Here is a 22,993-nt window from a genome sequence, read left to right as displayed (position 1 = left end):
TACAGTAGGACCTTGTTGCTTATCTATTTTATATATAGTAGTGTGTATCTGCTAATCCCAACCTCCTTACTTATTTCTCCCCCACCTCTTCCTTTTGGTAACTATAAGTTTGTTTTCTATGACTGAGTCTGTTTCTGTTTTGTAAATAAGTTCATTAGTACAACTTTTTTAGACTCCACATATAAGCAATATCATATGATATGTCTTCCTCTGTCTGACTTACTTCACTTAGTATGATAACCTCTAGGTCCATCCACGTTGCTGCAAATGGCATTATTTCATTCTTTTTTATGGCTGTCACACTCAAGATTCTTAAAAGTGTTACCCATGTAAGATGTCTCTACATCCACATTCCCCCCCGCCACACACACACATACCCCGTTCACTGTCACACTGCAATCAAGTCCTCCCACCAGCACACTCTATGGAATAGATGCCCCTTAAGGTTACCAATGACTTATTGGTTATTACACCCAAAAGACCCTGTTGACCCTTCTTTCATGAAATGCATTTTCCACTGCCTTCCATAACAGCAAAGCCTCTTGTTTTTCCTTCTACCTCTCTTGCTATTCCTTGTAAATCTGATCTTCTTTCTCTTCTTCCATCCTGTAAATGTCCACTTTCTCCAGTCCTCCTCCATTGGACCCTCCTTGTGTTTATACCCTGTCCTCTGGCTTTCATTATAATCTATACACTAATGATTTCCAATCTCTACCTCCATGACAGATAATGCTTTTGAGTCTCAGGCTCACATGACCTACTGCTATGAACATCTATACCTGGATGTCCCACAAACACTCTGAACTCATTGTCCCTTCCACCGTCCCCACTTCCTCCACTCAATGCTTCTTCCTCGGGTCTCTACCTCCATGACTGATTCCACCATCCACCTAATGGACCAAAACAGAAACCACGAAGTTATCCCACAACTCCTGCCTTTCCCTCAATCCCTACATACTGTCAGTCAAGTCTTACTTGAGCAGGGAAGAGGAAAGTACAGCTGAAAATCACATTTTCCAGCCTCCTTTGCAGCTAGGTGTGACCATATAATTATTCAGGCCAATGAGATGAAAGCAGGATTGCATGGAACTTCCAGCAGCTGTTTATAGAGGATAACTCAACTTTTGCCCCTCCCTCCCTCCTGTTTCCTCCAATCTCTTACACAAAAGATGGCTAGAGCTCCATGGCCACCTTAGATCACCTCTTACACAAAAGATGGCTAGAGTTCCATGGCCACCTTAGATCAAGCAGTGACCTTAAGGGTAGAAGCCACAACTGAAGATGAAAGAGACAGAAGGAGCCTGATACCCTGAGAAGTTCATGGAGCGTCACACTAACCCTGGACTGCCTAACTCCAAGTTTATTTCGTGTAAGAAAATAAACCTTGTTTAAGCCACTGTTACTGTACATTTTCTATTATAAGCAGCCAAACAAAATCCTGACTGGTATACCAAATTATGTCGATTCTTTTTAAATCTTTCAATTCCAACCATTTCTCTCCATCTCTACTACCACTCCTTTGGTTCAAGTCACCAATGTCAGTTGTTTCAATTACTGAAAGAGCATATTAACTGGTCACCATACTTGTAGTCTTCCTCCAAACTAATCCACTGTCCATTTCCGAGGGGCAATCTAAGATTATGTAGCAATAGTGTTAAAAATGTTAGCATTCTTCAACCTAGAAATTTCACTTCTCAGAATTTATCCTCAGGAAAATAATAAGATAGGAAGACAAATAATTATGCTCATGGAGGTTAATAACAGCAATATCTAAATGGTTTATAAATGGAAAAAAAAATCTAGATGTCCAACAACAGGGGATCAGTTATACACAAAATAGTGCATCTATTCAAGTGAAAATTGGCCTGTCATTAAAAATCACGATATAGAGTAATATTTTAAGATAGAAGGAAATGCTCATTTTATATATATATGTATATATATATATAAAAGGGTTATAAAACAATATGTACCCTATGTTCCAATTTGATATTTTAATTACATAAATACGTATAGAAAGTAATTTCACTCTTATATTTGTATCTACACCAAGAAAGCTATCATTTTAATTAATTCAGATATCACATTAGTATTTAATAAACATCAAGTGTATGCTAAATGTATAATAATAGTTATCTTAGGTATTATAATTTTTTTCTTTATGCTTGTATTTTTCCAAGATGCAACAATAAACATAAATTGCTCTCAAAAACAGAAAAGATAAATATTCTCAATAAGTCCTGCAAACCTGATCATGCTCATTTCCTAGTTCAAACTTCTCCACAGTCATCACTTCCTCTGGAAAGCCTCTCATTCCCCCAAGGCTGGTCCTCCCATGGTCCTAGAGAACCCCATCTTGCCCTGTACTAACACTCTTCCCACCGCACTGCAAACTGCCTATTTTCTTAACTATGTCTTGCACTAGACCATAGGTGCAGGGAGCACAATCTCATGTTTCCCTAGTATAGTGCCTGGGATATATTTGGTGTTCTATTTATGTGAAATGAGCAAATGAACGATGGTGTTATGAACCATCAGCCACATCTACACCTCTCTTCACCATCCAAGAGATGCTGAAGGACCCACATCTTTGGAAACTAAATGTGTCTCCAATACTTAAGATCTTTGCTAGTTACCATGCCTGAACCATCCCTTATCAATTGATCAGGCTGCAAGAAGCTGTATAAACTCCTTTCAAGGACAGTTTAAGCCCCTGAAGAAATGATCTTATGTGATGAGGAATGACTTCACATAAAAGTCTATACTACTTGCAAACAAGCTGATATCTACCCACATGGGATAATTTAAAATAACTTTCAAAAGCTGGGAGAATCATACACCCATTCAATATTCCTCAGGTGCCTACCATGTGCCAAGAAATCAATTCAACTCATCCAATATATTTTCTTTGACGGTATTTGCCTCTGCAAATACTGGTACAGAGATTCAAGAAGTTTTATCACTGACCATTTGTTCTGTGACTACACGTTTCACCTCAGGCACGAGTGGTAAGTAGGAGAATATGCCAATATAACAAGTTGTGTTGATTCTTATGCGATTTTCATAGTTTGTTAATACTTTTAAGCAATCATAGGAAAGAGCTCTCACAAGGAAAGAGAAAGACAAAGATGTTTGAAGACCTTACAACAAAGCTGGAAACGCACTCAAGTGCCTTCCTTTAATATGAGTAGGGGCTGATCGTGGCATCAAGCACTACTACCTTTCCACCACCTTAACTTGCCTAGCAATGCTGCAAATTACAGATGAAGAAGCTACAGAAAGATTTCTCTCTATACAGATGAATGCAGAGGGCTATGCTCTGGGCCAGATTTAATTTCAGTGAAAATGGTCTCTATTAGAAGAGAATGACGTCTGTGATCTACAGAGAGAAGAAAGAAGCACAAGCCCAATTTGAAGGCTGTAAAGGATGGACTGACCTGGTGAGGGCAAACACCAGCCAGGTGGAGATTTAACTGACCTGTATTTTTATTAGATTTGGTTTTGTTTTTGTTCCTGGTTACGAAGTTCCAAATGTTTTCAGCAGTCGGCCTCAATCCTGTTTTTCCCATAAGCCTGTTATTTTCAGTGTGTGATTTTGCAGGACGCAGGGTGCGTAGGTAGCGCTATAGCGGAGACACCAGTGTTCATCACTGCAGCAGCATCGATTTTTAACTAGAGTAAATTTCTCTCAACAAAACTAAAATCCTATTATTATTGTTATTTATTTTATTTGGAATGAAATGAAATCAGTATTTTTTAATATATATACACATTATTATGCACGTATTATATAAACATATATGTGTATATATTATATATGTATGATATAAACACATACGTATTTATTAGATATGGATACATGCATGCATATCAATCCCCCCCCCAAAAAAAATACACCACATGGCACATTTGATCCTTTTAAGATAGAACTTTGGGAAATATAAATCAACAGAACGTTGACAAACATCAAAAACTGCCACTGCTAAGTCCATCTCGATAAATTTCAACTTGGCCGCTACTGACCTTCTCTATAGACATACAGCATTCTCTTTGAACATTTTTGCCAACAAAGTGGAGACCTCTCCCATAATGTCAGCTAATTACACGAGAGAGAGTATAAAATACCACCCAAAAGCCACATGGTTGAAGCTTAGATGCATTCAATGAACGCATCTTTTAGTGAGTAACCGTCTAGCTCTGTGGAAGGTGACTCAGTCAAACTTCCTTTCAGAGAGAACTGAGAGCCACCCCTACACATGGTATTACCACCACGGAGAGACCACAAGCCAGAGAAGAAAAGAGAAGAGAGAGTAGCGCTCAACACAAGCATAACAAGGTCAGCCAAGGTACTTTATCTGTACTTAAGTCAGTCTTCTGGTTCAGTGATTCAGTGAACAAGTATTTGCATGTGCAAAGACACAGAGATGGACAAGACAACTGGGCTCCTTATTCCACTGATTATGTCTTCCTGATATCCAAGCATCTTAGCGAATGTTGACGAGCATCCTGGGGCTACAAACTCTAATGCCTACTGGAGCCAGATAAGTAATTTAAGAGTGAAGCAGAAAGGGTACCTGGTAAGAGGGAGCACTGGGACAATTATAAACTAGGCATCACATGCCCCATCTAAAGGCATTCAAATCCAGTTCTCTTATCTACCATCAAGGTGAGGCAAAACACACAGATAGCCTAGACGTGGCTCACAGATTACCATTTTATGACTCTTACATTTAGCAAAATGTAGACAAGAGCATCTGGATAAGGAATTTCATTTTGCATCTAGATTATCTGATTTTAAAATGCTCAACCCATATTTAAGATCACCTTCCTATAGGTGATGGCTATAATATACCGGACGATGATGAGAACTCTGCTATAAGAGAAATAATCTATCAAGAACCAAAATTTTGGAAACTGAGCTTGATTCCATATTTCTTCATTATGACTGACGAGTGCCATTACATAAACAAAGTTTTCATTTGTTGGTGTCTTTAAAATTACCACCTATTCCTTAAAAGACGCTATTCAGGGAAGGTTTACTCTTTACAATTTCATTGTCTGAAGCACCAAAGAGAAGTTGAAGAATCTCTACAATCCAAATCACATCCTCACCATAAAAGGTCAAGGAGAGTGTCAGCAGACACACAGGTGAAATAAATCAATTACAAATGTAATAGTTCTTGCCCACTCAAAATGTGGGTTCTTGGTCAGAGGTTACAAGAAGCCATTTTATATACCCTTGAGTATAACATTTAATTAAAGTAATATGATAATTGAGAATGGTATCAGTTTTCCTCTTTTTGTTTTCTTTAAAGGTCAATCAATATACTGGATATTCCAAGATTTGTCCTTAAACCAACAACCTATTCTTTACACACACAACAGTTTTACAGTCACAAATATATATGCTAATGTACAGTTAGCACTTAATTGTTTTTAAAGCTAAATTTGGTCAACAAATTAAATTCCTCAGTACGTGTTATGTAATGTAGACACAGGCTATAAAAATGTTGACATTGGTTATATACTCGTAATGCAATTTAGCCCTTTTAGTAATGACTGTGCAAATAATCAGCCACAGGAAAACTATTTTACATCTAGTACAATTACCTACTATCACAGAAGTAATTATTATTATTGTCTTGTTTACTGAACTTCAATAAGAACTCGGTGAGGTGCTAAGATACTTCCAAGGCCGGTGTGAAAACTCCCCTCTTAACAGACTCAACTGGCAACTATAATTACCAATGTTAAGGAGAGCATTTCAGATGATCGTTAAACAAGAAATTATCCCCAGAAGGTTTATAAGTTCCAAACTTTAAATGGAGAAATACTGACAGCTCCTAACGTGTCCTCTTAATTCCCTCTTGATGCAGCTTTTCACCAGGCAAGGTCAGCAGCTCTAAGATGACTCAAGATCAATGGGTAGAAAAATCCATACTCCCAGCGAGATAAGCTTTGCCCCTGAACAATATCTACTTTTGGCCAATGTCCTAATAGTGCTGGTTATACTTCAGGAAGCTCAGTCAAACATCCCATTTTACTGTGCTTCAACTTTCTTGATTTCAGAAATTGCTCCACCATCTTAAAATAGGCAAAAGTGCTTGGATGACCTATTGGGCACAATCTGCCAAAGTTCTTCACCAGGTCTCCACCCAACTTCATCTCCTCTGTCAGCACAGGGATGAGGAAGGCAGTAGGGTAGAGAAGAGGTCAACTTGCATCATTCTTTCAAGGAACCCAGGAACATCTTAGCTGGATGGTTGGGCCCCAGCAAATATCATGGGGTTTCAGTCAATATGTTACCAGTGCTGTGGTCATCTGAATGCTTGACTGGGGCTGGAGGTTCTGCTTCCAAGGTGGCTCACAAACACAAGCTTGCTAAGCTAGTGCTGGTTGTTGGCAGGAGGTCTCAACTCCTCACCACATGGACCTCTCCATAGGACTGGAGTGTCCTCTCATGACACCTGAGCCCACTAGTGGTCCATGACTGCGCCTCACCAAGTCCAGAATCATCCAAAAGACCCTGGTCGCACAGGAAGCTGAGATGCTACCTTGCCTGTCCTCCACTCTTCCTCTCTCACACCCACCAGCAAACCCACCATCTGAAAAAGCTTCAGCTGTCCAGAAAGCCCAGAGGAAAAAGCTCACTGTGGGTGAATCACCCTTGTGGTCTCCTACCCAGAAGGCTAATTCCACCCCTTGGGGTGCTCATCTCAATTTAACCAAAAGCCTTGAGAACCAGGGCTAGTGTTAATAGATTTATGTGCAGGGGAGTCCAGGTCCAGGCTGAACTCTGTCTTGCTTCTTGGAGAATCAGCAGGCCTTCGGGTTGAAGATGGAAGGTCTCTTAGCCTGAACCTTCTCTTGGGGCCAACAGCTCTTTCGGGCATTCTCCCCAGGGAAAGGGGGTTGCTTCTTGTTTTGTCCACTTGTCGGGAATCCAAAAGCAGTAACTGTTGTGTCCAGAGCTAGTAAAACCTAGCTCCCAGAGGCCATGGCTATTTCTCCACTGTTTCAAAGATGCCAGACTAATGTCTTCCTTGAGCACTTTTGAGACGCTTTCAAAGTATCCGATGCTGGCCACTAACCTGTGTGGACCTGGAGACAGGTATCCACTGAGGGTGACGTAGAGCGTTGGGAGCTGGGCTCACATCCCATGTCCTCTAGCAACGTGCTACCACCCACCTCCGCCTTCCATGTGCTCTTCCTTCCACCGAAGGCCCTCTACAGCGCCCCCTCTCGCCCCCAGTGAGCACGACACCCGCAAGGACCGCCCCCACGCCCCAGCCCCGAGCCCGTGGCGGGGGCAGCAGGTGGGAGGAGGGGGGAGGTGGCCTGGTGGACCTGGGGAGCGGTTTGGCGGGTGCCTCCTGAACTCCCCACCCGGCCGCCCCCTCCATGGCCGCCCCCCCAGGACCCCGCCTCGGCCCGGCCGGGCTCCGCTCCGTCGGCCCGCCCCCATTCCCTCCCGCGCCCCCGGCCCAGCCCGGGCCGCGCACCCCCGGCCCCGCACCCCCGGCGGCCGCCGCGCGGCCCCCCGCATTCCCGGCACGTCCGGCGCCGACTTTTACCTGTACTTTCTGCACTCGAGGCGGCTCGTCGGGCGAGAAACACCTCCCCGGGACCGCTACCTCCCCCGCCCCGGCTCCGCCCGGCTTCCTCCTTCCCCTCCAAGGCCGCAAAGTAGATGGAGTAAGAGAGTGTGTGTGCGAGAGAAAGAGAAAGAGGGAGCGGGCGCGGGCGCCGCGGGAGGGCGGGCGGGCGGCGGGCGGGAGGCGCGCCCGGCCCCCGCCGCCCTCCGGCCGCTGCCGCCGCCGCCGCCGCGGGCTCGGCAACTCCGGCTCGCGCCTGGCCCCGGCCCCGGCCCGGTCCCCGCCGCCCGCCGTCCGCCCGCCGCCCGCCGCCCGCCGCCCGCGGGCTGGGGCCGGCCCGCGCACCCACGTCCCCGTACCTCGTAAAGGTCCCCAGAAGCCATGCCAGGCTGCGGAACTTGGCTCGCCGGGTGTGCGCGTCTGCTCGCTCGCGCCCTCCTTGCGTGTGCGCGAGGGGGGCAGTGTGCGCGTGTGTGTGTGCGCGCGTGTGTGTGTGAGTGTGTGTGTGGTGTGTTGAGTAAACTGTGTTTTTGCAGAATGACAGGCTTGGGGGCTGCCTATGCGCAGAATCAGAGCGGGCGGCGGCGGGGCTGGCGTAACCGGCGGCGGCGGCGGCGGCACGAGCGCGGGCAGCAGCGACGGCCGCGCAGCGCGCCCGGGAGGCACAAACGCGGCCCGAGCGCCGCGGCCCCCACGACCCCGCGACCCGGCGGCGGTGGCTGCGGCGGGCAACGGCTCGCCCCGGCGCCGCCTGCAGGAAGCCGCCCCGCGCCCGCCGCCGGCCCGGACGCTGCTGCCACTGGGCGAGTCCCCGCCCCCCGGGAGCCCGGCCCGGCCCCCCGGGCGGGGGGGGCGGGGGCGGCTGCCCGGCCGCGCCCCGGGGGACCAGTCCCGGAGCCGGGGAGCGCCCGGGCCCGCCCCGACGCCCCGGGCCAGCCCCGGAGGCGGCCGGCGGGGCCCCCCGGGGGTGGCGGGCCAGGTGCCCGCCGGGCGCACCCGGCCCCGGCTGCGAAGGGGCGGCCAGAGGCAGGTAGAGGGCTTCGGGGCGCGGCGGGGAAGGGGCCGCCGGCAGGCTCGGCCCGCCCGGGGTCCTCCCCTCTCGCCCCCAACCCCCGCGAGGGAGTGGGCGCCGCCCGAGGAGACGCGGCCCTCCCCAGCTGCATAGCCCCTCCCTCCAGTCTGGTTAGTGAGATGTGGAGGCCACAGGAGGAGGGACGCAATGGCCCATCCAGAGGCGCCCGAGAGAGCCAGGACTGCACCCCGGTCAACCCTGGAAAGTCTTTAGAGCCGGGCGTGGCCTTCCCTCAACCACCCCCAGCCCCCATTCATTCACTCATCCATTATTCAACAAACATCTTCCAATGTCTACCCAACTGCACCGTGTCCCTGGTAGGCACGACGGGGACCCTGCCCACAAGGGAGTTTGAATCCAAGTGGAGAGATGAACCACGCGCATGTGAGGCGGATTCAATCGCTCAGCCAAAAGGAGCTCCTACTACGTGATAGGCTCCAGAGCTGGAGGAACTCTGAATTCCAAACGAGTTCTTAAGTTATCTCTTCTTACTTCATTGTGGACAAGTGGTCACCTTTCTGTTTAAAGATAAAGTTGACTGAGGACCTGGGAAGGCAGGCTGTTCTGAAATTGGATGAAAGGTCTTCCTCATCCTAGCCCAAAAAATGCCCAGTTGGTCTCTTTCTCCAGCTGTGATGTGGACTTAACTCACATCCTCCCTCCGTCTTTTCCTATTTGTGAGACTTTGGACAAGTTACTTTACCCATCTGAGCCTTGCTTTCCTCATCTCTAAATTGGAGATGGTAATACACGCCTAAGGTGATGTGAGAATTGAAGAGAGGATCTCTGTATACATGAAGTGGCCTAACCCAGCAGAATTCCATGAAGTTATTTGTGTCTGAACTTGAACGCTGAACTGCCCTTATAGAGAGGGAGATGGCAAAGGGGAATTATAACAAGAGGAAGGGTTTAATCCAGACGTTATCAAATTTTTGAAAGTCACCAAATTTTTCAATTAAAAAAATTCCACAGAATCTGGACCACAGGGTTTTCATGTCTGGCTCATTCCAGGACACATGAGTTTGCATATGCTGTTCCCTCTGCCTAGAATGTCCTTCCACACTGAATCCATCTGGAAAACTGTTCCTGCAGCGGCTTGTTTATCTTTGTATCACAAGCATGGCAATGTGATCACTATTCCTATTCCTGGCAGAGTGGGTACACAATGAATGTTTGTAGATTATACCAATACAACAGATTTTATACCAATTTGTAGTTAAAATGCCATATTACTATGATGGAGGGGGAAGGGTGAGGGTGTGGAAATAAATAAGAAAGTGTATTTGGTTTAGAAACTGTGGAGATTGTCATAGCAGTTCTCTTCCCTTTTCATACTGATATTTTCCCCATGGTCATTGTTTTAAATAATAATATTAATAATAAGCAGTTCTCTATCTGTAGGTCACAAAACAAATTATAATGATCCTTAATTTGTACTTGGGAATAAATGCACCACCATAGCATGAGGATGTAATTTGGAAGTAGAAGACAAGAAAGAAACTGGGTTTGGAAATAATACGCTTAGCCAAATTTGAATATATAATCAGTAGTTTTACAAAAACACCAAAAACTTCACTTGTGCTGGCCAAGAACTCCCTGGGGATGTGAGCACAGTTTGAAAAAACCTTCGTCTAGACAACAATTGTTTACGGAGTTCAGAGAAGGAGATATTAACTGCGGATTGGCATGCTCGGGGAGTACTTTATGGAGGAGATAGTGTTGTAATGGACCTCGAAGACTCATAGAAAAGGAGAGACTTTGGAGAAAGAAGTAAGTGTAGATGGTAGGCAGTGCTGCAATGGGATGGGCATTAGAAGACTAGAAGATTGATTCGTGGAAGTCACAGCACATTGGATAATGAATGTGGCTCTGTTCATGGAGAGTCTTGAATACCAAGCTAAGAAGCTTGCAATTTAGCTAGTCCGCAGTGGAAAACTGGTTGAAGACTTTTGAATCCATCAAAAGCATGTGGCAATCAAAAGTTGTGTTAGAAGACATATTCTAGAAGAAATATGAAAAATGGACTGCAGGGGTTGAGGTTACAGGTAGGGAGACCAGTTGCAGTGGACCACGGTGGTAGAGGTAGAAATGAAGAAGAAAAACTGGATTTACAAGATGTTCAGAAGGAAGAACCCGCTGGCCACAGACTTTCCTTATGGTTACTCCACCTACTTCCATGAAGTATTTGATCCACATCAACAGGACTTGATGACTAACAGGATGTGTGTGTGTGTGTGTTTGGAATTGAGGGAGGGGGTGAGCAACTAAGGAAAGAAAGGATACAGAGCTGACTAAGGTTTTAAACTGAGTGACTGAGCGCCCCATCCATCATAACACCATTTTATTTTGAGCTTGCCCCCAGACCATTGCTGGCTTCTGGAGAAGCTTCCTAAAGGATGAAGAGAAGGTTCTTCACCCTCTGTGGGAAGGTCAGCCCAACCAATGGACAGAGCTGCTCCAGGTTCTTCGGATGACATACAACCCTTGTTGCTCATGGAGAATGGAAGACAACTACTATCTTCCACAAAGTGGGATAGACTCTTCATACTAGTCATAATCAAGGGCAGCTGATAGAAACGCAAACTAATTTAAAACAAAGAGAGAATTTATTGACTCACATAGATTAGAAAAAGATAGAATTGCTCTCAGCGTTGGCTGGATTCAAGAGCTCAAAGGATATAAAATGGAGTCTCTCACTCTGCCTCTCCCCCCCTTGCTGGACCCTTTCCTGTTGAGGATGGACTTCCTCCAGGCGTCTGAGAATATGGCACCTGGCAGCCCACATCATCCCAGCTTAGAGACCTCATAGAGTATTTCGAAATCCCAGGGAAAGGCTCTGCTTGGCCGATGTACATCGTATGTTCTTGTGTTGGCCCAATTACTGTAGCCAATCACTGACAGTGCTCAGCTTAAGTCACATGCCCACCTATGGGGCAGGAAGAGTGGAACGACAGGCAGCTTTACCAGCATTACCTGCTTGGAATTGAGGATGAGCAGAAGCCCAAAGGAACGGGGGAATGGATGCTGGGAAGATGGATAGTCACTATATGCTAGAACAAGCCTGGGGCAGAAAGGGAACTTAGAAGCAAGGGCAGTGGCTGCCTAGAACATGGCCTTGCAATAGACCGAGAACAGCCAGTTTACTATCCAAGGATAGATTGTATCCACTGCCCTGACAGAGCCACTGCCACATTAGAAAGCGGCAATCTTCTCCTTCTGATATCACTTGAGACCTGATCTTGACCTCCTGTATAGTGGGGTGGTTGAACATTTCTGCTCTAGATTCAGATCGCCTGGGTTCCAATTCCTGCCCCATCACTGCTAGGTGTATGCTATGATGCTCTTTACTTCACCTCTCTGTCCTTCCATTTCCAAAAGTATTTGTTATTTATTGCTACACGATAAATTATCCCCAAAACTTAGTGGCTTAAAACAAAGGTATTTCTCATCTCACAGTTTCTGTAGGTTAGGGATTCAGAAGCAGCTTAGCTGAGCCCACACTCAAGGAGAGATGAATTAGCTTCCACCTTCTAAAGGGAGGACCATCAAAGAATTTGTGGACATATTTTAAAACCACCACACTACATCTGTAAATTGAGGTGATAGATAACCCATAGAGTTTTCGGAGAATTAGATAAGATAATCCATGCAAGGCACCTGCCACTAATAACGGCTGAATAATGGTATCTGTTATAATTAATATTACAACTACTACTACCAGTTTCAAACTTGTATGTGTCACTAATATCTTTGAATGTTCAAGATTCCTGTAGAAAGGCATTAAATCAAATAAAACCTTCAAACTGAGTATTGTTTTCAAGCCACATAGAAACCCTTGTTACTAACTAAACTTTATTTTTAGCATTAAGTTTAAAACATTTTACTTCAATGGTAATAATAATGATAATAACAATAGTAATTGAAGTCAAGTCATTCTTATTCAGTGTCTACAGCATGTTAGTTATTATTCTCACTGAACAAAACTAATAATGCCCTGCCCTCAAGGAGCTTACAGTACAGTGGAGGAGACAGTGAAGAAAACAAGAAAACAACATACGTATGTAATATTATTTCACGGACTCATAAGAACCACAAAGAAAAATGAAGCCAGGTAAAGAGACAGAAAGGAACTGAGACGGGTGTATGCTTGGAAGAGCATACTGGTTTAGATAAGGTGGTTAGCTAAGACTTCACTAAGGTGATGACATTTGAGCTGAAACCCAAAAGAAAGTGCAAGAGAACACAAATCAAATCAGAGGACAGAGAATGTCAGAGAGAGAAAACAGCAAAGGCAAAGCCCTGGGGCTGAAGAAGCTTGGTATGTTCAAGGTCCAGCCGTTAAGCAAGGTGGCTGAAGCTGAGTGAGCAAGAGCACAGGTAGAGGTCAGCCCGAGAGCTAACCAAGGACCAGATAGATGATAGATAGATAGATAGATAGGACCTTGAGGGCCATGTAAAGAATTGAGATTCCACTCTCAGTGATGTGAGAGGTCACTGGGGAAGCTGTGAACAAGGGGATGATATGGTTGGATCACTTGGCTCCTGGGTAGAGACTGGAATGTAGAGGAACAAGAGGGCTGCTGGACACCACGCCGGAAGTCCAGGTATAAGATCCTCGTGGTGTGGACTAAGAGGGAAAGTGTCAAGACAAAGAGAAGTGGTTGGATGGGAGGTGTAGAGGGGGATAAGTGGGCTATGAGGAATGTAGAAGAATCCTAAATTTTTGGTCTGAGTGTCTGGGAGAATGGAGATGCCATTTACGGAGATGTGGAAAACTGGGGAGAAATGTACTTGGTAGCTATTTGTATTTGTATTAGGCCTGGGTGTGGGGAAATCAATAGCTCCGTTTTAGAGCATGCTAATTGTGAGGTATGTTTAGACATCCAAGTGGACATGAGTGGGGATTCAATAATGTGAATCAGAAACTGAGGCTAGATATGGTGGCATGGCAGTGGTCAGCACACTGACTGGTAAGTGTGGTAAGGGCTGGGCACAGACCTGGAAGGAAAGGGGGCCTAGGATGGAGCCCTAGAGCAGTTTAGCGTTTAGAGGTCAGGAAGAGGGTGAGGAGCCAGCAAAGGAGCCTGAGAAGCGGTGATTGAAATAGGAGGGAATCAAGAGAGCGTTGTGTCCCAAAGCCAAGTGAGAGACAGAGGACAGATCATTAAGTGTCTGTGGGAGGCTGGGTGAGAAGAGGACGGATCGTAGCATCTGGCAACGTGGAGATCTTTGGTGGCCCTGACAGGACCCGTTTTGGTGGAGCAGGAAAGTTGAAAGTTAGACTGAAGTGAGTTCAAGACACTTAGGCAGAGAGGAAGTACAGATGGTGAGCACAGGTGACTCATTCAAGGCCTTTTGCTATAAACAGCAGAGAAGTGGGTCAGTAGATGGAGGGGGGCATCAGATGCAGGAAGGGTTTTTAATACAGACGATATGACAACATGTCTGTAGAATGATAGGAATGACACAGTAATAAGGAGGAAATGGTTATGCAGTAAAGAGAAGAATTGCAGGAACAAGGTCCTTGAAAAGGCCAATGGAGAAGGGATGCAAAAGGCCAAAGTGGAGGGGCTAGACTTAAGAGCACAGAGTCCATCTGTACTGGGTTGAATAGCGTCCCCCTAAAATTTGTGTCCACCCGGAATCCCAGAACATGACCTTATTTGCAGATGTAATTAGTTAAGATGAGGTCATACACGATTCAGGTTGGCCCTAAACCAATAACTAGTGTCCTTAAAATAGAGACAGAGACCAATAGGGAGAATGCCATGTGACAATGGAAAGAGTGATGAGAGAAATGTGTCTAAAAGTCAAGGAATGCCAAGGACTGCCAGCAATCACCAGAGGCTAGGAAGGAAGAATTCTTCCCCAGAGCCATTGCAGGGAGTGTGGTCCAGCTGACACCTTGATTTCAGAATTCTAGCCCCCAGTACTGCGAGAGAATAGATTTTTGTTGCTTTCAGCCATCAGGTTTGTGGTAAGTTGTTATGGCAGCCACAGGAAACTAATACATCATCCTCTGGAAGAACAAGGCAGGCCAAGTGCGTGGCCGCGTATGAAGTCACTGGCAGGTTTGGAGCTCTCTTCTATTACAGTAAGTCCCCTACATACGGACCTTCAAGTTGCGAACTTTCAAAGATGCGAACGTGTTTTCACATGTCCAATCACATAAGGCATGAGTGAAATTGCAGCTTGCCCTCTGTCTCCTATTGCTGACAATCCTTCAGCTCTACCATCTCCCACCTTCTCACCCTCCTCCAGTCAGTAACTCTTCTTGCCTGTTCCCTCGATGCCAGCCCCTGGATGCCAGCTGTTGTACTGTACTACTGTACTTTTCAAGGTACTGTACTGTAAGATTAAAAATGTTGTCTTTATTTTTTGTGTTTGTTTTTTATGTATTATTTGTGCGAAAAGTATTATAAACCTATTACAGCAGAGTACTAATAGCCGATTGTGTTAGTTGGGCACCTAGGCTAACTTTGTTGGACTTACAAACGCACTCTCAGAATGAAACTTGTTCATATGTAAGGGACTTACTGTATTTCTATATTCCCCATGAAATGAGCCATGAAATCATCAGATGAAAGTGAGGGGTATCAGATAGGGAAATGTGATTTGCCTGGAACAATACTTCTTTAATCTGTTGTCCCCCCAATATTATTAATAACACCTCCTTTCACTCCTCAGGCTATCTAGATTTAGACCAAACACGTATCGTTTTTCTAGTGTTAGATGTTTGAAGACAGATTTTAAAATATGAAAAGTTGACTTGGGGAGAAGAGAGGACTGACTAGAAAAATAGAGAGGTGTTGCTGGGAAGTACGGAAGGCCCACTGGATATCTGTGATCAGAAGTTAATCAGACCAGTCAGCAAGGTTGTCCTTTATCCAATAACTTTCCGTTGTTCAGGGCAAGCTGGGCATTGCGTTTAAGCAAGGGTGGGATTTGCCATGTGAGTTCAATGGAAGGAGAGAGAGGAAATGGAGTTAAGAGTATATGTAAGGAAGTGATTGTAATGAAAGGATGATGGTGACCGAACCTAAGCTAGATAAGGAGGCATGTGACAACGTGGGGGCCGTGTAGAGATGATACAAACAAAATTGTTGGTCAGTGAATTGGAACAAAGATTGTTCAAAGACAAAGACAGAGGACTGCTGCAAGTGACAGGAGCTCTTGCAATGGTGCAGTCAGTGATGGCAGTGACCACTCGTGAGCAATTACCTTGAGCTGCATGCTTTTCTGTTTCAGTTTTTTTTTTTTTTTTTGGTCACACCACCCAACTCGTGGGATCTTAGTTCCCCGACCAGGGATCGAACCCGTGCCCCCCTGCAGTGGAAGCACAGAGTCCTAACCACTGGACCGCCAGGGAAGTCCCCACATGCTTTCCACGTATGACCATCTTTTGTTTCCACCGCCTCTTTCTTGTCTCCTCTACTCACACGGTAAGGACCTACTGTTGTCCCAGCAGGACAGAGACGGGATCCATGTTCAGAACCTTGAAGACCTTAAGAACAGAGGGTGAATCCGAGGTAAGAACTGAGGGTTGGAAAAGACCACAGATATTGGGGCTGGAAGAGGGGCTGAGAAAAGAGGGAAGAAGAAGGAAAAGGAAGGACCTTCCAGAAACGCAACCGAGATCGTCTTTGAATGACCTTAATTGAAAGGAAAAGTAAAGAAATGTGTTGAGCTGTTTACAGACTCAGGTGATTTTCAGTGGAGTGAATATGCCTTTTCTTCTACGCATTGTATGCAGAACTGAACTATTACATGCATATTGTATCATTTTCTCATTTCAACAAGAGAAAAACAATTGGCCCTATTTTATAGATGTAAGAAATAAAGGTCATAACCCTGGAGATATGCTCCAGAAAGGGAAGGTAGACCTTCTGTTGCCTGAAGTAGGCCCAGACTCCCTGTGGGCTATGTGCACAGGAAAAAGTTATTTCTTGCAGAGACCACCAGGGAGAAAGAAAACCCAAGTGTTTGGCTTTAAGCCTTAACTAAGAAATTGGTCCTGTGATTTTGAAATCTTGGAGTAGGAAATGGGTGAATATTGGGAAGCAAAAAGTATCAGTATTTTAGTTGTGTGTCTGTGTGTGTGCGTGCGTGTGTGTGTGTGTGTGTTGTAAGAAGTACGAACGTGGACTTAAATTTATTGGCCCAACACTCCTTTGTCTAAGAAGATCAAAATGCAATTCTTTTTGTACATAGTATATCAGTGACATGACTGTGAAGCAGATATGTCTATCTGTGTAGCTTCAAGTGACTAAACTCTATCAGAGGATCTCGACTTTTGCTCTCAAGATCCATTGACACTCTTCAGCAAGATTGGGAACGCCAAAGAGCTTGTGTTTACGTGTGCCTACTATTATTCACTGTATTAGATATTAAGTTGAAAAAATTTTAAAACAGGAGTTCACACACATAAAAATAACACACAAGCACACACTCTTGTTAGCCACCAGAGGAATACAGTTGTCTAGAATCATGAAACTTCTAGAAAAGTACTCCATACACTAGTGAGAGAATGAGAGTGAAAAAGGCAAAAATATTTTGATATTATTACAGAAATAGTTTTGACCGTATGAATCCCCGAAATGATTTCAGGGATCCTGAGGGACCTGGACCACTCTTTGAGAATTGCAATTCTACAGAATTGTGTTAAAGGCTATCTCTGTGGTGGGGAAAGTTGCATCTTTGAATATTATATGGAAATGTTTCTTTTCTAAATAGACTTAAACAGCATGGTTCCTACATTATAGGAGGTGAGTGTGTATGTTATCAATCACAAAGTCCCCCCAAGAGGAGCCCAGGAATAAATGCTCAGAGGCCCTTACACAGGACCTGAGAGCCTCTTTCTTCACCACAAGCTTCTGGAGGAACCCTAAGGGGACAGAAATTTAGTACCTACAGGGGTATTTCTCCCTCTTTTGTTATTTATCTATCTATCTATCTATCTATCTATCTATTTATTTATTTATTTTTGGCTGTGTTGGGTCTTCATTGCTCCATGCAGGTTTTCTCTAGTTGCGGCGAGCACGGGCTACTCTTCGTTGCTGTGCGCAGGCTTCTGATTGAGGTGGCTTCTCTTGCTGCAGAGCACAGGCTTTAGGTGCGCGGGCTTCAGTAGTTGTGGCACGCGGGCTCCAGAGCACAGGCTCAGTAGTTGTGGTGCACGGGCTTTGAGGCTCCGTGGCATGGGGGATCTTCCCAGACCAGGGCTCGAACCCATGTCCCCTGCATTAGCAGGCAGATTTCTTAACCACTGCGCCACCAGGGAAGCCCTCCTTCTTCTTTTTAAATCTTTTTTTTTTTTACCTTTTTTTTTTACATGAAAAATTCCAAACCAATGCAAAAGTAGAGAGAATAATTCAGTGAGCCTGCATATACATACCCATTACTAGGTACAAAAACCACCAGCCCGAGCTCATCCTTATTTCTTCTCTACTGTCCCATTCCCTCACCCCACACACTAGATTATTTTTAAGCAAGTCTAAGAAATTACATCACTTCATCTGAAAGTGTGTCAATATCTCTAATATAGAAGGACAGGTATCATGTAACTACAACACCACCATCGCACTTAGATTGACACTAATTCTTTGATATCATCAAATATTCAGTTGATGTCCAAATTTCCCCAGTTGTCTCATAAATATTTTTTCACAGTTGGTTTGTATAGATCATGACCCCTGCCTTTTTTTTCTTGCAATTTATTTGTTGGAAGAACTAGATCATTTGTCAGCAGTGTCATTTAGCATGTGCTTCTGTACCTAGTATCTCCTACATGCTGGTAGCTAGATCTAGATTTGGGTTTGTTTGGGGGGCAAGAATACTTCATAGCTTGTGTTGTACACTCCCACCAGAAGGCACAGAGTGTCTGCTTGTCTTTCTTTTTGTAATTTTAGCAGCCACTGATGATCTCTGCCTAGATCCATTTCATTAGGTGTTGCAAAATCGTGGTCATTTATCACTCTTTCCTTATTTATCAGCTGGATACTTCTATGAAATCTTCCCTGATCAACTCTTTGGTTGCCCTAAGGCATATCTGTACAGGAAAGGCTGGCTAAATTCTTCATTTTTTTCCTTTTATTTATGTTTTCCAAATTATGAGTTGGTTCTCCAACATCCTCCAAAAGATCATACGGTATTTGTTTTAGTGTCATGATGAATTCATGAATTTTAACATATTTAATATATCTCACCCCATTGTCCTTGTTTCTCTTCTTATTGATCAAATTGTTACTGTTTTTGCAGTTGGTTCTTGAATCTTTGAATGCATCCTCACTTTCCGGTATGAAAACATACTCAGGTATCATGACCACTTCCTGCACCAGATCTGGAATCTACCATTTCACCAATGATCCCTGGTTCTTTTCACAGAGAAACATCATCAAGATGCCATAAAGTGAACATCAACTTGTAGCTATGGGTTGGTCATTGTTTCTAGACCTTTTCAATGAACAAAGATAGAAAATTTTTGTAGTTCTTTTGGTCCTTAGGGTATATCCCACAAGGGATGTCCAGTCACATTTCTTTGTCTTATAATCCCTTGAAATAACTTCTCCATGCTTGGTTAAGCCACCAGCTCGCTACACATTTAGAGTCATTTGTTTTCATTTTGATTTTGATGTTTAGAGATTACATTTTTATTTTTTATTTAATTTTTTAATTGTATAAATATTTACATCATTCCAAAATTAAATCTGTAAACAAAGTATATTTAGGGAAGTCTAGCTTCTACCATTTTCCCTCCACTCTGTTCCCTCCCTCCCTTTGTAGGTAACCATTTTATTTCATGATTTATTATTGAATTTTTTAACATAAATAACAATGCATATACATTCATATACCCCATTTCTTAGATAAGTGTTAGTATACTATGCACACTTTTCTCTACCTTGCTTTTCTCACTAAACATCATATCTTGTAGATCATTCTTTAGCATTATTTAGGATTATTATTCTTACAGCTGCATAGTACTCCATGATGTGGCAGTATCATAGTTTATTCAGTCAGCCCATTGTTGACAGACAGCCTTTTGCAGTTACAAATGGTACTACAATGATTAGCTTTATGCCTGTATCTTTTTCGAATTTTTGCTAGCCTATAGCAGGATTTCAATTTTTTGAAACTTGACTTCAGAAAATGTAGTGATCGTTACAATCTGTTGGGAGCAAGGGTGCCCAAAAGCAAGCCTCACCCCTGTGGGGAGGGCGCTAGGTTTATTTTTATTTCTGAGAGGAGTAGCCACTGCAACTGTCAATCATTATGGCAGAAAACTAATCTGGAGATGATATATGGGTACCTGCAGTGGGGAGGGAACCTGAGGCTCCATGAAAAAGAAAGCCAGTAGAGGAAGCCATTGGAGAAAACGAGAATGAGATAGACCTCAACCAGAATTACCCAGGTTAGGAAGTGGCCTTGGCAGTGCCAGATGGGGACTCAGGTGGAGGAACTCAGATCTGTGGTCTTTGAGAATAGCCCAATAATTAATCTTAACTTTCTCTGTGTTCAATGTCTCTTATCTCAAAGTCTTCAGTTTTGTGAAATGTTGCAGCACTATCTTAGTTATGCTATGGGGAATTCAGAGTCAAGCCTGTATGTATGGTTGGAATGTACTGATAAAGTAGAGAGTAGCCATCCGTCCTTATGCCGTGCCCCCAAGGCAGCAGGGTAGCAGCAGAAGCAGCTCGAGGGAACAGAGTAGCACATGATTCCAGGAAGTCAGTGAATGCTAATCCTATAGAAATCCTTGTGACACAGAGAATGGTGTCATAGAATTAAGAGATGGTCCAGGTTTGGGTCCTTATCAGCCTGTTGAGTGGAGTCAGACTTCCTGACGAAGGATGGCCACAGAAAAGGCACATAGATGGATAGAAACTCATTCTCAAGAGGTCTTTTCTTTTAAGTAGTGAAAGACCATTGTGTGTTGACTGAGGAAATATTAATGATATTAATGATATTAAGTGATTAATAAGCGGCTACAAAACAAGGAGTCCAGTACCATTTTTCTAATTAACTATTTATAAAATGTAAAATATTGATTTCTGGTCTGTAAATAGATACATCAAAATGGAAATGATAGCAATAAACTTAGAATGGGTGATGAGATCATGGGTAATTATTTTTCTTTGTATTTTTCTTTGTTTTTGAAAGATTTTTATATTAAAATGTTATTTTGAAATAAAAATAAAAATACCTAACTCAAAAACATGGGCAAGGGCTTCCCTGGTGGTGCAGTGGTTAGGAATCCACCTGCCAATGCAGGGGACACGGGTTCGTGCCCCGGTCCGGGAAGATCCCACGTGCCGCGGAGCGGCTAGGCCTGTGAGCCACAACTGCTGAGCCTGCGCGTCTGGAGCCTGTGCTCCGCAACAAGAGAGGCTGCGATAGTGAGAGGCCCGCGCACTGCGATGAAGAGTGGCCTCCCGCTTGCTGCAACTGGAGAGAGCCCTTGCACAGAAACGAAGCCCCAACACAGCCAAAAATAAATAATAAAATAAAAATAAATAAATTAAAAAAAAAAAAAACATGGGCAAGGCAAGGGAATTAATAGGCAATATAGAAATGAAGAAATATGAATGGGCAAGTAACTTAGGAAAAGACTATTCAAACACACTTGTTATAAAAGAAATTCAATGTAAATGAACAGCAAGATGTCATCTTAATTAATCAATTAATGATTTTTAAAAATTAGTCCAATACTTGGTATTGCTAAGAATGTAGAGAAAACAGCTTATGTACAATGTTGGTAGGAAGCTAAATTGTTGCTATCTTTTCTGGAAGGAAATTTGACATTGTTTATCATTCTCCTTAAAATGGTCATATCCTAAGTAATTGAACTTCCACAAATTATTCTAAATAAAAAATTAGGTATTTGTATAATGACATGTTTAAGAGTATTTATCATAGTCATTTATAATACCAAAAATGATTAAAATGTACATGTCTAAAAGGTTAATATTCTTCAGGTAATTAAAATCATGACCTTCAAGAATAGTTACGAACATGGGGAAAAGTTCATTATACGTTGTTGAGTGGAAAAGGCAGATTACAAAATAGTATATCTAGTATGATTACAGTTTTATTCATAAAACTGTGTGTGTGTGTGTGTGTGTGTGTGTGTGTAAATGTGTAACAATGTGTGTGTGGTAAAATGTTAACAGTGATTGAATATAGAAGGATATTTGGGTTTTCTCCATAGACATTGTTGAATTTTTAAATGTTCCACAATGATCATATAATACACATACACATAAACAGGCACATTTACAGAATCAGGACATTTTGTTTAAGGAAATATTATTTTAAAAGTAAAGCAAGGTTCAAACTAATATATATAGAATGGATAAACAACAGGGTCCTACTGAATAGCACAGGGAACTATATTCAATATCCTGTAATAAACCATAATAGAAAAGAACGTGAAAAAGAACATACATGTATGTATAACTGAATCACTCTGCTGTACACCAGAAACTAACACAACATTGTAAATCAACTATACTTAAATAAAATAAATTTTTTAAAAAAGTAAAGCAAGGTTCGGTAGTGGGAGTTTACAGAGAAGTAATGGGAGGTAGCTAGAATTATTCATTATCCAGTAAAAAGAACCAGGGCTTTTTAGAGAAATGGCTGATTCTAGGACTAAGGCAGAAAATATACAAAATGAACCTAGAATATCTTATAGTAACAGAAAATAAAGAAGTACTCAAAATGAATAAATAAACCCACAGTGATGGGAGTTATGTCAAAGAAGCCAACTGAAAAAGCTTCCAATAGCCAAAGCTGGAACAATTTGAGTAACAAAATGAATTTAGTAGTATTGGATTATATCCAAAGTATAAAATAAATATTCATGAGTCAAATACTAATATAAATGAATGACTGAATAAATAAATAAATGGGTTAGAAGAGACAAATTTTCCTGTGCAGAAGAATTCCAAATAATTTATGTAGATACACCACACTCAAGGAGGTGGAGCATAGCTCCCCACTCCTTAGGTGTGAGCTGCATATAGTGAATTCCTTCCAAACAGTACAGTATGGAAAGGGGTGGGGGAGACTAATTTTAGAGTGGAGGAACCTGACAAACACAACCTCAGCCAGGTGATCAAGACCAAGGTCAAATAGTGATAAGTTGTGCTGATAGTATGTACCCTTGATATGATGTGACGAAAATGGCACTCTACTCCTGTAGTCTTCTTCTCAAAAACCAAAGACCCCTTTCTAATCAAGAGGAAGTTATCAGGCAAATCCCAACGGAGGGACATTCTACAAAATATCCAACCAGTACTCCTCAAAAGCTCATCAAAAACAAGGA

The 22,993-nt window shown here is 43.3% G+C and overlaps 1 protein-coding gene across 2 annotated transcripts in view; it reads right to left on the bottom strand.

Moving 5' to 3' along the window:
- The window catches only part of CDYL2 (chromodomain Y like 2), a 315,741-nt gene that overhangs the window by 164,557 nt on the left and 128,191 nt on the right, over positions 1 to 22,993 (bottom strand). Inside the window, exon 1 of one of the 2 annotated variants that reach the window (XM_057534003.1) lies at positions 7,955 to 8,371. The exons of the other annotated variant lie outside the window; for it this stretch is intronic. Within the exon in view, the coding sequence (XP_057389986.1) occupies positions 7,955 to 7,978 (24 nt within the window). The 5' untranslated portion in view covers positions 7,979 to 8,371. Of the gene's footprint in view, positions 1 to 7,954; positions 8,372 to 22,993 lie in introns of those variants that run through there. 2 annotated transcript variants of the gene reach the window in all.

The sequence above is a fragment of the Balaenoptera acutorostrata genome, chromosome 19 (genome assembly GCF_949987535.1).
Source record: "Balaenoptera acutorostrata chromosome 19, mBalAcu1.1, whole genome shotgun sequence".
NCBI classification, from domain to species: Eukaryota; Metazoa; Chordata; class Mammalia; order Artiodactyla; family Balaenopteridae; genus Balaenoptera; species Balaenoptera acutorostrata.
This window is presented reverse-complemented; position numbering and strand designations above follow the sequence as displayed.